Genomic DNA, 13,017 nt, shown 5'->3' with positions numbered 1-13,017 from the left:
TTCTTGGATATGTGAATTTACAACATTTTATATTTGTAATATTTTCAGCTATTATTTCTTATAAAAAATTTTTTTTCTTCCCTCTTTCTTCTTCTGGGACTCCAATTACACATTCATCAGGTTGCTTTTGATTCCATCTAATGTCATTCTAGTTTTGCTCCAGATACTATACTGTTCCTGTTTCTGTACTGAGATTTGCTATCTATTCCTTTATTCTATCCATCTTTTCCTTCAATTCTTTGAATAGGTTTACAGTAGTGATTTCAAAGTCTTTACAACATTTTTGTCATATCCTGATGTGTTTCTATTTTCTCTCCTTGATGATGTAGGTTTTCCTGCTTCTTTTCATGACTTATAATTTTTGATCATAAGAGGAAACATTTGTGGAACATCTGGATTTTGCTTTCTTCCTTTAATGGGTATTGATTTTTTTTTGGGGGGGGGGCAGATGTTTAATTTATTGGCTGTTTGGCCTAATCCCTTTGAATCCCATTTTTAAGCTTTTTAGGACAGGTCTAGAGTAGCCTTACTCTAAAGCTAAAGAAGCCTGTTGCCAAGGCCTGGCTTTTTTGAAATCTCAATTAAATGCCTAATGTACCCATGAAGGTCAATCCTCTGGTCAGAACTCAGCAATGAGATTTCTAGTAGCTTGCAGCTTTCCAGTAGCTGTTCTCTGCCAGGCCTCAATAAGGATTACCTAACACATAAGCAGCCTAGCATATGGTCAAATATTTAGGAGGATCTATTCAGATTTCAGGATCCTCTTCTTTGGGCATCTCTCTCTCTAGTAAAATCAAGAAAAATGTTAAAAATTTCAGTTGTCCTAGCAGCCCTGAACTATATTCTTTGCCTCCTCAGCAAATAGAAGCATCCTTGGCTGAGCTTTGCCTCTTTCTGCCACAATTCTAAAAGCGGCTCCAGATACAAAGCCAGAAAATAGTAGGGGTGACCTCATGTATTTCTCTTTTCATATAGATTCCAATCCTGGGCTATTTTCATTTTCTGAAAGCAGTTGCTTAATATTTTTTTGTCCTGTTTTATAGTGGTTTTACGGGGAAAGGTCTGGTACTGTTAGCCTGTTACAGCTGGAAGCGGATTAAAATCTCCTTAAATTGGGGGCTGGGGCTGTGGCTCAAGTGGTAGCGCGTTCGCCTGTCATGCGTGCGGCCCGGGTTCGATCCTCAGCACCACATACAAAGATGTTGTGTCCGCCAAGAACTAAAAAAATAAATAAATATTAAAAAAAAAAAAAAAAAAATCTCCTTAAATTGGTCTCTCTGTTCTTTCATCCATACAGTCCATTCATACTACAGTGACTTTTGTGGGCAGATTTACCAAAAATTTTATTAAGAAAAATTTTAAATATTCATAAGAAAAAATATACAGTGAATACCACCTAATTTCCAGAATATCTGCAACACTTTTTTCACTTATCCATGCATCCCTCTACCATCCACCAATTCATCTTATCTTTTTGAAGATTTTTAGGTAAGCTATCAAAACACCATCATTTTCATAAAATGCAAATTTAAATCATACTACTTTGTGCATAAAACTTATCAGTGAGTTCCCTACCCTTTAGCTAATAACCAAAATCTGCATGTGGTCTACAAGGACCTCCATGATCTGGGCTCTGAGGGCCAGTCTCTCCTTTTTCTCTGCTCCCTCTGCCACTCTGGTTTGTTTAGATCCTCTAATGTCCTCTGCCTCTTCCTACTGTAGAGCCTTTGCATGAGTTATCCCTTTGTCTGAAACACTCTGACACAACCTTTTCTCCCACCTTGCCTGGCTATGAAGGCTATTCACTCTCCATGTCTTCTGGAACACATCCCCAAACCCCTAGTCAGAAATCAGTTGTGTCCATTAAACAATCTCACAGGACCATTTATCTTTCTTTAAAAGCATTATAAAAATTTTTAATTCTAATTTTTGCCTAGCCCATGAGACATAAGCTTCATAAAGATGGAAACTATTTTAGCTCATCTTTGTAACTCCAGTGCCTACTAAGCACTTGGCAAAAATATCTTCCACTGTGTCAGTAGTCAAAAGTATTCATTAAATGAATAGATAAATCATTCTTTTTAAGAAGTCCAAGCAGAGAAAAAATATCTAGCAAGATTTTCTCTTTCTTATTGAGCCCAACCAGGTGGTATAGAGTATTTAAGGGTCAACCCTAAACACTGCCTCCATGTCAAGCATAGTTCTTCTGTTCCAGAGAGTTGAAGAATGAAGTCATTCAGAAAGCCCTCCAAAGACAGAGAATCCACAATTTTCCAGCACTCTTCTGAAAAGCCAATCTAAATTCTCTTAGCATTGTAGATCCAGATCTTCATTTGATTCTCAAAAATATGGTTCCGAATTTCAGTTTGTTTTTTCCAATAAAACATTTTTTTAAAGCAATACCTTTAAAGTTTTAAAACCAGCAACTCATCTCACCCTCCAAGGCAATAAGGGTCTCCCCTGCATATGGAACCTGTCTCAAGTCAGAGGATACTTACACCTGCAGTGCATACATTTCCTGAAATATTAAAATGAAAATCCAAGAAAAGAACAACTGGTGGGCTTAAGAGTCCCACATACAACAGATATACTGGTCTTTGTAATCTTAGCTCCCTGTAATACCAATATTTGATCTCTGTAAGCAATTTTACTAACCTGTAAAAGAACATTACGCAGAAGAAAAAAAAATAAACTGGCACAAGGTCGACAGTAACATCTTAGAGGCAGTCAGCAAGATATTTTTCAAAAGTCCAATTATTAAGCTCATAAACATCCTTTTCACTGTGAGAACAATGACAACTGTTAATACCACCTACCGAACAGGGAACACGGGAAAATTATGGCTTTAATTTCAACTATTAAGGTATCAAGAACTTTCTAAAGAGCTGGGTCTGTGCATGAAAGCGCAGTCATGAGTTCTCTTCTCCCTAGGATACACGACCAACAGACTCAACAGTCTGCTCTGTGACACCATTGCCCCCAACAACCTTTTCCTTTTCCTAAACTGCACAGCAACAAGCCAGAGGGCAGATGGAGGCAAGACTGCTTACAGTCTACTTAATGCCCAGGAGGGCACGGGTGGGTCCTCAGAGGTCTCTGCTGTGTGATATCAAAAGAACATGGTCAGGAACAGATGATGATAGCCACAGCTGACAAGTGAGAGCGCTCTACTGAATCAACGGCTAGTGCTTGGCTGCTGTCCGCTGCTGTTGCCAGGGAAACAGACGTCAGCTTGATGGAAACAAGGATCAGCGAAAACTTTCACTTACCTCGTTTCCACTGATCCCAACAGCCATTTCTATGGAAACAGTAGCTGCGAGCCAGTGGCAGAGAGGTTACCACTCACTTGTTAATGTCAGGCATGGCTACCAGCCTGTGCTCTTCCTGTGCCATGGTACCAACAGCACCAGGATCCTGCTGTCAGCTACCCCCGACAGCCATTTAACTCTGCAACAAGAAAGCTCAGTGTTCAAAAGTATATATAAATGTGTACTTTGGTTAACAGAAAAAAGGAAATTTAGCATTCTTTCACTTTACAGCCAAATCAGGGCTTAATTTCTTGTTCTACCAAAGCCAAAACATAAGAGGTTACTACTAAAAAAAAAAAAGTAGTATCTCTTTTCAGCATCCTAACTTGAGCATCAACCTCACTCACAATATCACTTCAAAGTTCAAGAAAAGGGACATCCAATTAGGGAGAAATCCTTCACAACAGCCTAGCAACACCAAAGACTAGTCTCGTTAACTTTGGGGAAGTATTTTGTTGCAAATGATCATTAAGGGTGCCTTTAGCATTCTGGCAGTCTGATCACTACTAATTACACATGGGGAAAATAACTTTTTAAGCTTAGAGCTATCTGCAAAGAGTCCTCCCACTATCCCTTTTAGACTAGACTTCTGTGTGCCATATTAACCACTTGCCAAAAATTCTCTGTTGGCCAATATATGGAATTCTCATTAACTCAGTACATTTCTATTCTGCAATAAGGTTATAACAAATCACACTCATGGTCTGGCTACCCCATGACCTCAACAACATCCCTTTCAGTTTTGTAAGCAATTTGAATGATCTTCTAAGCTGTCACAGATATGTATATAGAAGGAAGGGAACTCTGTTGTTCATTTTCTATTAGTAGATGTAAGGTGTTGAATGAGAAAAAAAAATCTAATCCCACTCTTGAAAAATTTATAATACCTATTCCCAGAAGGGACATGTCCACTCAAAGAATATTCACAAGTGATATAACCACCACCTTACTGGTGTGTTTTGCCTCCTGAACTAATATTTAAGAAGAAGAAATAAGAGATTTATCTTCACAGTATCATGAACGTAAATGGACCATGGTACAAATCATGATGCCCCAAACCTGACTGCATTCTGTGAAGTTCTTATATAATCCAGGCTTCAGACCCACAGCACCATCTTCCCTGTCCACTGTATACCACAAATCTTTGTTTTAGTTTTATAAAAGTAGACTGCCTGAGTCTTTGTCTAGGCCCTTGGTAATTTTTGTACCCAGAATGGGATATAGGAAGTGAGATTCAGAAAGATTAAAAATCACCCTTTTCTGTAATGCTTCACTTCATCCATTTCTCCTAAAAACTCCTGAAGTTAAACAGGCCTCTAGTAAGATAAAGGTGAATTCATTATTTTAAAAGATACCTGTGACCTGGTAGAGCTAGAACTTGCTGGGACACATTACAAATTAATTTGGGTTGGGTTTACATTTAGTTTTGTCATAAAATCTGGTTTATTAAGAACATTTATCACTTACCAACAGATGAGGCCTGTTTCAGAAAGTATTTCAAATATTTTTGGCAAGATGCTGGTAAAAGCTTTGAATTCATAGATGAATTATAAATGATTTTAATCTATTCTTTAAAGCAGGCTCAAGAGGTGGTTTGTGTAATAATATCCTTTCAGCATATGTCATTTATGTGTGTGTACACACACACACACTTATATAATAAAACATTTAAAAATACAACAGGGGCTGGGGATGTAGGTCAGTGCTAGAGTGCTTGTCTAGCAAGCGTGAGGCCTTGGGTTCAATCCCCAGAAAACACACATACACATACATACACACACACACACACACACACACACCCAAAAAAAAAGGAAAAAGAAAAAAGCTATATAAATTTGCCTCTCCCTGAGACCTATCTTGGCCAATTAATATCAATTAGTTTGAAAGGGCCGACTTGATTATTTCCTTTCTCTCACATGTACACTTATCGGAGGCCTCCATAACAATGACCAGGCACTCTACACACTTTGGCTCACTGAATCATCACTGGACTCCAAGAAGTTAGTACTATTACTAGCCCAATTTCACAGATGACAAAAGTAGGGTTCAAAACAGTGAGAATTTGCCCCCTAAACTCACAACTGGTAAAAGAGCAAAGACTCAAGCGTTGGTTATTGGACTCCAAAGCTAGTGTGCTAAACCACTATATGGAAATGCCGTTCTCATCTACTTATTAAAAAAAATCCTCATCAAATATAACTTTGGTAATAATGCTTTAGATCTGCATAATACTTCGCAGTTGACAAAAAAAACTTCTAATCCCCGCAGCTACTTCTCAAATACCACAGAGTACAACATTAGTGTGTATAAACCATTTTCCTCTTGATCACTTCCTACAAAATTCAGAAATGCTACACTGCAGAATTTTCACTAGTCCCACATCACCCAAGGGAGTAGAGGAAGATCTGTAAATTTAAGATACGGATATGTAAATGAGTAAAATCCTTTATATACTCCTTGAAGCAACTCTACATTCATTAGCTGATTTAAAACCACCCCGTAAGAAAATGGGAGTCTTCCTGAGGCAGGTATGAGGAGACCAAGTCTCAGAGTGAACAAGGGTCACTGGCAGGACAAAACCCAGGTCATCTAGTCCTCTTCTTGGAAGTCTGAGCCTCATCCTGGGAGCCTAGGGAGGCCTCCACCTTGGAAACTCAGACACCAACTGTGGGTTGGCCAGTGGCAGGTGGGTCCTGAGGTGCAGAACCAAGGAGTGCCAGCCAGCCCACCACTTGCAGCCATCATTCTGCACTCTGAAGAGGCCAGGTGCTGAAATGCCAGTGTGATGTCTCCTGTGCCAGTGTACTGAGGGAAGCCTCAAAAGGGACCCAAGTTAAACAAATAGCTTTAAAAGTGAAAAATTGCCAAGCTTTAAAAAAAAAGCCAGTGTAAGAAATGAGACACACCTCAGGTCTGGACTTACAGGAGATACTTTTTTCAGTTCCTTGGTCATAATGGGATTGCTCCTCAAGGACAACTTAATGTTATATTGCAGCACTAGTTACAGACATTCTCAGCTCTTCCCAAACAGCACCACCACCAGAGATAAAAATGTTCATGTCTGTTCATTACTTGGCTACACAGGGCACACGGTTCATAAATTTCATACTCACCTTGAGGAAAAAAGGGTCTGTTGTAACACCAAAGATTTTCCAGCACATTAGTCTTACAATGCTTTAAAAATGTATAAACACCAAATCAGTGTTCAAGTCAGTACAGGAATACAATAGGATGGCATGGCCACATGAAAAGAAAGGCGCCCAAGAGCAGAAACAAATGTTTTAAAAATGGTCAACAGACTTAGAAATATACAGCATCATCTCACACTTCCTCATTAGAGAGCAACAACATTTGTCATTTTGCCTGAACTAAAGTGGGTGCCTTTTAATTCAGTGCTTTGGGGATTCCATTTGGGTTGGTCTGATGGTCCCTCAGGTCTATGCAACAGAAATGATCTTTCTTGGGACACTTATGTCCTTCTAGTTTCACAATGTCTCTACTGCCCACCCTGCCTATAACCCCCACCAAAAAAAAAAAAAAAAACTGTGGAAAAAGAATCTTCAGATTAAAATAAAAAGTTTAAAATTGCTTTAACAAACAAAAAGGACAAATGGGAAAGTAACTTGGCTATAGCCAGGTGGAGAACTGTCAGAAGAGGAAGGAGGAGGCCAGCTCCTTATCAGTGTCCCCTGTTAGCTATCTCCTCCTCTTCTGAGACGTCCCACACAGAGCCCCCAGGCCTCCACTTGCACTCCAGCACTGGTTGTATTATATTGCTTGCCCACGGTCTCCCCACTAGACAATGCAGGCCTCAGCACAAGGCTGCCGTGTCACAGGTACATTGGTGCCCCTGGCCTCTGGCCCAAAGCTGGCCACTCGACAGAAACTTGGGGAATACTGACTCAATCATCCAACCTGGCTGGGAGGCTCTGTTTTTCAGATATGGTTCTTACTTCACCCAAGGCACCCCTCAGCATTTCCTACCAAAGTGGCTGTCTGAGGAAGTAGAGGCAGTGGTTAGCCCCTAGTAAGCTGACTACTCTAATTTTGGGGAAGACTTAGATTTTCTTTTTAAACTTCACATATCCTTTGCATTCTCCTTTGTAGTTGTATTGTAAAAATAATGTCTTTCAAAAATTTATTTTTTCAGTAAACTGTTCATGAGGATGTGTATATTTTTAATTCTCCAGGTTTGGGTATCTCCCCAAAGGTCACGTATTGAACCCCCATCATTATAACAGAAAGCTACTCCTCCTATCTTTTCCTCTTTTTTCTTTTTTTTTTTTAAGCACCTCATGATTTGGCTCCTACCTCTGCTTCATCATGCTGGGGCAACAGTTTTGCCTGGGGAAGGGAAAAGATAAGGCATGTCACTGGCACTGTTAAAATTAGAGGTTTCCATGGTCTCCGTCAGTTTAGCTGGGTTTAGGAGACATGGGGCGCCAAGGAATTCACAACAGAACTGTTGTTAACCTTGTATGGGCAGTTCCTGTGGCAAAGCTTCTCCAGGGATAAATGCCGCTCTCACCAATCCTGACCTTAAACCCAAGGCCACAGAAATTCACTGGGAGGAAGGCCTTATTAAAGCTGCAGTGAAAGAACATGATCTTTAGAAGGAACCTGGGCTGAGGAGGGGGAGTGTGTCATCCCCAGCTCAGACCTGGCCCTACTCCTTTCACTGAGGTGGCCCTGGCTTCTGGGCCATTTCTAGAGAGTAGCTTCACATGATAATGTGTATATGAGCATGGAACTGACCATAATTATAGAATTCTCAGTGCTAACCTATGGAAACAGGCAGAGTAGGTTTAAGGGAAAGCGAAGAAAGCAAGCTGAGTTGGATAACTAAGCTCCACTCTCTGCTCTGCAAAAGGCAGTCAATTTTCAAAAAATGTAAGAAAGTCCTCCTTACTAACATGAAAACATCATGTCCCCAAGATACAATGTTGGAAAGAGCAACATGAGGTGAGTCTGGAGCACATAAACTGTCTTGGAATCAAGCCCATCAACACTATTTCCTCAGGATGTCTGGGCTCAGTACAGTGACAAAAGTTCCTCTAGGAGACATGGGCATCTCCCACCACAATGGCTACATGCTGAAACTACCTCTGAGAGAGTCCAGGTAGCCTGTGGCTCCTTTATCTGGAGCACCTGAGGAATGGTGAGCTAGAGAGCTGCCCACAGGGGCTCTGGGATAGCATCCCAACCACAGGCAGGAAAGGGCCCTCCAACACCAGCAGACCCTTTCCAAGCCAGTCTCCCCCAAGCCCTGTAATATGGAGTCAATCCAAAGGCAAGGTGGTAAACAAAGTGAAAATTAAAAAAATGATGACTGAATGAGAAGGACCATTATGAGGCCACAGGAAATGTATGTGAGCAAGTTTGTCATTTTGCCTTAAGGAATGATACCCCATAGTCTTATTAGAAATGAATCAGAGGAACAACTCTCATGGTGACAGCAAGCTAATAAAGGAACCTAAGGCTTGCAAACTGATGGGTATTTGTGCATTTCTCCTTCACAACAAAATCTGAAGCACCACCATTTATAATGCCCTGAGGGTGACTACTAAAACACACTGTTATATGCTAATGGAAAGTAAACCACAAGAGACAAAGGTCTTCTTGGGGGAGACCAGGGCTGGGAGGCCTTTTCCTCACTTGTAATCAATCTCCACACACTCTCATACTAATGCTTCAGGGGAACATTTTCATTAAATTAACAGTGTTTGGCAAGCATCAGAAACACAGAATCTCACAGACAGATACAGGCAGAAAGAATCACAGTTCAATCCAAAAGCAACACACTGAGGGAACATCAGAGTCCAAATGCATGCAGAAAAGCCATCAGAGAGCAGCTGGGAGACACACAGAGCCGCCTCACACATGGCAGCAGGAGAGTGTGCGACATGGATCCAACTGCTTACCCACTAAGGACACCAAGAACCAGGTTAAGGACGAAAAATGAGCCAAGGATGATCAGACTAACAAAATACACCCATGGCCATTCCCATCCTATCGCATCATTTACCTGTAAAATGTAAGGAGATCAGTTATCAGTTATCCATTTACTAAAGAGCAGAGCCCCAGTTGCAGCTGTCAGACCACTCAGTGCTTTGGCTGAAGGTTAGTGCTTATCGTACAGGGACTGGGCCTAGGTTATTCCATCTTTTTCTTCCAATAAAGACAAGTTCTATTGCTAAATCTACAAATGGGGCCTACTAAAAGTCTTCCCAGACCAGCTCACTTAGCTAAAATTTTGTACCAATTAATGTGCATTAAATTTGGATCCAGACCAAGAAAGCAATTACAAATGTATCTCATTTTAGGAGAGTCAATAGGGCAAGCCATGGAAACTGTTTAGATCCCAAGTAACAACGCTGATTAATTTCTGGTCAATAATCATTTTATAGCTTTCTTTCACAAAGACTGGTGAGGTTCCAGGAAACCCCTTGATCTGGGAAGCCTAAGCAGAAAAGGGAGCATCTCAAAGCAGACACGAAGCATTTGGCACCCACCCGGAGGCCCCCTCTAGAAAAGCCTGTGTGGTCTTGGCAACTGTCCTCAGGACTCTGCTTTCAAGATGAAAGAGGTGTAGCTTACCCGCTCAATACACCAAGTACAAGATTTAGTACGAAAAATGACCCAAAGATGACGAGACTGACAAAATACACCCAGGGCAATTCAAATCCCATAGCATCATTCATCTGCAAGAAATAAGATGGTCTCATAGGAGTGGATTAATAGGAGAATCTAATAAGGAAAGAGGGTCACATTAGAGAGAGCATTCTATACATTTAAATAAAACATTTACTTAGACTGAAATAAGAGACAGCAGCCAATGTACATTCATTGCATATTCCTAGCACACATACACACACAAGCACGTGCACCCACACACAGGAAGAGTGACTGAGGCTTTGAGGCCAGATACTAGCACATCATGGTCCCAGGTAGGGAAATCAATTGGGATTTGGCCCTTTCTTGCAGGAAACTGCCTCACTAAGCAAAAGTAGCACTTAGCTGGAATCTGTTTTCTGCTCTGTGGAGTTGATAGTATTAACTTTACTTTTAAAATTTGTGATGGTGGAAAAGTCTTCATTATAGAGACAAACTTACAATATTTGACTCTATAAATGCTTTTTCAAAAAAATAAATCTCCTAAAATGATAAGCTTCTAGCGGAAGTCAACCTATCCAAGAAAATCTAATCTTAAATCTGGCTTATCTATAATCAGTGAGTAGAAATATAACTAAATGAATGCAAAAAAGAGAAAACATTTCAGAGGCCAGTAAGCTGACACATATTCAGGGGTCACTTAGGGAACAAGATTTTTCTCACTTTCACTCACATAAGGATGCCGGCTTTAACCTAGATGACCTCCCATAATGGCCCCAGCTGTGAGATGACCAAGTAGAGACGTGAAGAAGGGCTCTGCCAGAAGAACCTGTCAACCCTACATCTAGACAAGCTCAAGCTGCGTGCATATTTGGGCGTGGCTTTGTCAGACCCTCCCAGGGGAGGTTGTAGTGAGCAGCTTTCACACTGGAGCAGATAGGTGCTTTAAGGATCACAGCTGGATGGAATTTTCCAACAGCACAGGTCGGTGTTAAATTGGGCAAACATCTCTCCAAAGCAGGAGGTGTTAAAGACCAGTCAGGAGACAGAATGGAATACCCCAGGCCTGACCCTTCTGGCACATCCAGAATCCTCAGCCAATGAAGAATCTGGGTGATCTCTCCTGCCCTGCAGGGATCAGTCCTTGGGGTGTTTAAGCCTGTGCCTTCTTGTACCTTATCTGGCTCCAGGCTTTAGCTTTACAGAATAAGGCTCATGCATTTCACAATGTTTGCCTCATGCAGAAGCCAAACAGGAAAAGAGAACATAAAAAAAAAAAAAAATCACCTACCATCTGTTGCTGAAGCCTAGGGAGAGGGCATTAAATCCCCTGTGAAACACCTGTTTGGCCACATGAAAACTGATGTGCTTAATAGAACTCATATCAGTCTGCACATCTTATACTGGCAATTAGAGTAATGAATGAGCCAGGGCTGTGGCTGCAATTGTTGATCTAATTAAGTTGGATAAACTAATTTCAGCAGGAAGGCAGAGGGTAATTCTCCCAAAGCAACTACGCCACTAAACTTATTTAAAAACCCATGTGTGTAGAAGAAACAGGCTGCCTGGTGGGGTGGCCAGAGCCTAGTCTCAAATCAATACTTGTGACAGATTCTCTCTGGGCCTGTTTTCTTCTGTTGGAACAGAGGTGCACGTGGCAGAGGAGAGTGTTATATGGGGGAAGGGGAGGATGTACAAGTGCAGGGCTCCATTAGGAAACCTCACTCTTCTACCACTCTGCCAGTGTAAGCTGACCAGGGCCATCTGCTTCTCCAGTCCTCCTTTAGACTTCAGTCTGGTGTCCCAGAGTATGACTCTAGTAACCGCTGTCTACTCAACTTGGAAGGGAAATTTTTCTTTAAAGAAATTAAATTCCCTTTTCATTTCTTGAGAGTAGGTGCTCAGCAGATTGGCATTTGATCAAATTAGAAGTATCACCTGGAGTGACAGCTGAGGGCAAGCTGCAGCGAAACAATAGCCACGGGAGACTAGCTCTCTGCCAGAAAAGGGGCAAGAAGACATAACTTAAGCTCTAAGGGCCCGTCTTTCTCCCAACTAAAACTTCTCTACCAAGTCCCTTTCTGAGCCAAGTATTTCTTAGACCTTACCATACATATTGGGAAAAAAAAATCAGAACTGCCAAGCTGTTCCCCAAAAAATACCCATGTGAAGACAGAGAGTGTACTTCAGACTGTGCATAATCTTTATCAATAGTGGAGAAACTGGGACTAGGGTTGTGGCTCAGTGGTAGAGCACTAGCCTAGCACTTGCAGGGGCACTGGATTTGATCCTCAGCACCACATAAAAAAAAATTTAAAATAAAGGTATTGTGTCCAACTACAACTAAAACAAAATATTTAAAAAAAAAATTAGTGGAGAAACTGACTTAAGCTAAAGGTCTTTGATTTATCCTGGGCTCCAAGAAATAGTTTTCTATTTAGATTCAGCTCTCTTTCATTTTAGAGGCTAAATTCAACATTCATGTCTTAAATTGAAGGCCAACTTAAGGCCTTTTGTTTTCTCTAACTGTTGAAAACACTACTGGAAACTTCGTCCACTGCTTGTAGCTCCTCAGGCATGAAATATGAGAAAGGCAAGGCCTTGACTGATGACCTGGACAGGAATTTCCCAGGTGCTTCAAATGAAGGACACTGTCAGTTGACCATGAGCTTCCTATTAGAATCGGGCAACGGGCACCTCCATAAGTGTGTGTACCATTGAGGAAAGAGCTCAGTGCTCAGATGAGAGGCCATCAATGGCTTAGATGAATAGCTCTTTCCTGAAACCAATAATTTCAAAATTAATTTTCTACATTGAAAAATATTTCCTCTAAGTTAAAGAAGAAAAAAAGGAACACATGCCATTCTAATTCTTTACCTTATAGATAAGGAAGTTAAAGTCCAGAGAGGTACAGTAACCTGCCCAAGGTCACACAACCAGCCTCATCCAGCCTCAATACTCTTATCTGCACTATGCCCTACCATCTTTATGGGCAACATATATGTAAGTCAAATAACACTTTAGTTAGGTTTATATAGCTCACTTTGTTTTTAAAAAAAAAGCACTACAATAATTATTTTTCCACCAGAAGTCGATG

At 40.9% G+C, this 13,017-nt stretch overlaps 1 protein-coding gene across 11 annotated transcripts in view; it reads right to left on the bottom strand.

Moving 5' to 3' along the window:
* Cacna1d (calcium voltage-gated channel subunit alpha1 D) overlaps positions 1–13,017 on the bottom strand; it is a 315,633-nt gene that overhangs the window by 120,442 nt on the left and 182,174 nt on the right. For 8 of the 11 annotated variants that reach the window (XM_058582140.1, XM_058582143.1, XM_046452688.2 and 5 more), the window contains exon 8: positions 9,230–9,333. The exons of 1 other annotated variant lie outside the window; for it this stretch is intronic. In XM_058582140.1, the coding sequence (XP_058438123.1) occupies positions 9,230–9,333 (104 nt within the window). Of the gene's footprint in view, positions 1–9,229; positions 9,334–9,905; positions 10,010–13,017 lie in introns of all 11 variants that reach the window. 2 more of the 11 variants (XM_058582147.1, XM_058582148.1) reach the window with 1 other exon arrangement.

The sequence above is a fragment of the Marmota monax genome, unplaced genomic scaffold (assembly GCF_021218885.2).
Source record: "Marmota monax isolate L192 unplaced genomic scaffold, Marmota_monax_Labrador192_F-V1.1 WCK01_AAM20220418_F8-fsc00042, whole genome shotgun sequence".
NCBI lineage: Eukaryota > Metazoa > Chordata > Mammalia > Rodentia > Sciuridae > Marmota > Marmota monax.
Note: the sequence above shows the minus strand (reverse complement) of the source record. Positions and strands in the feature narration are given on the sequence as shown.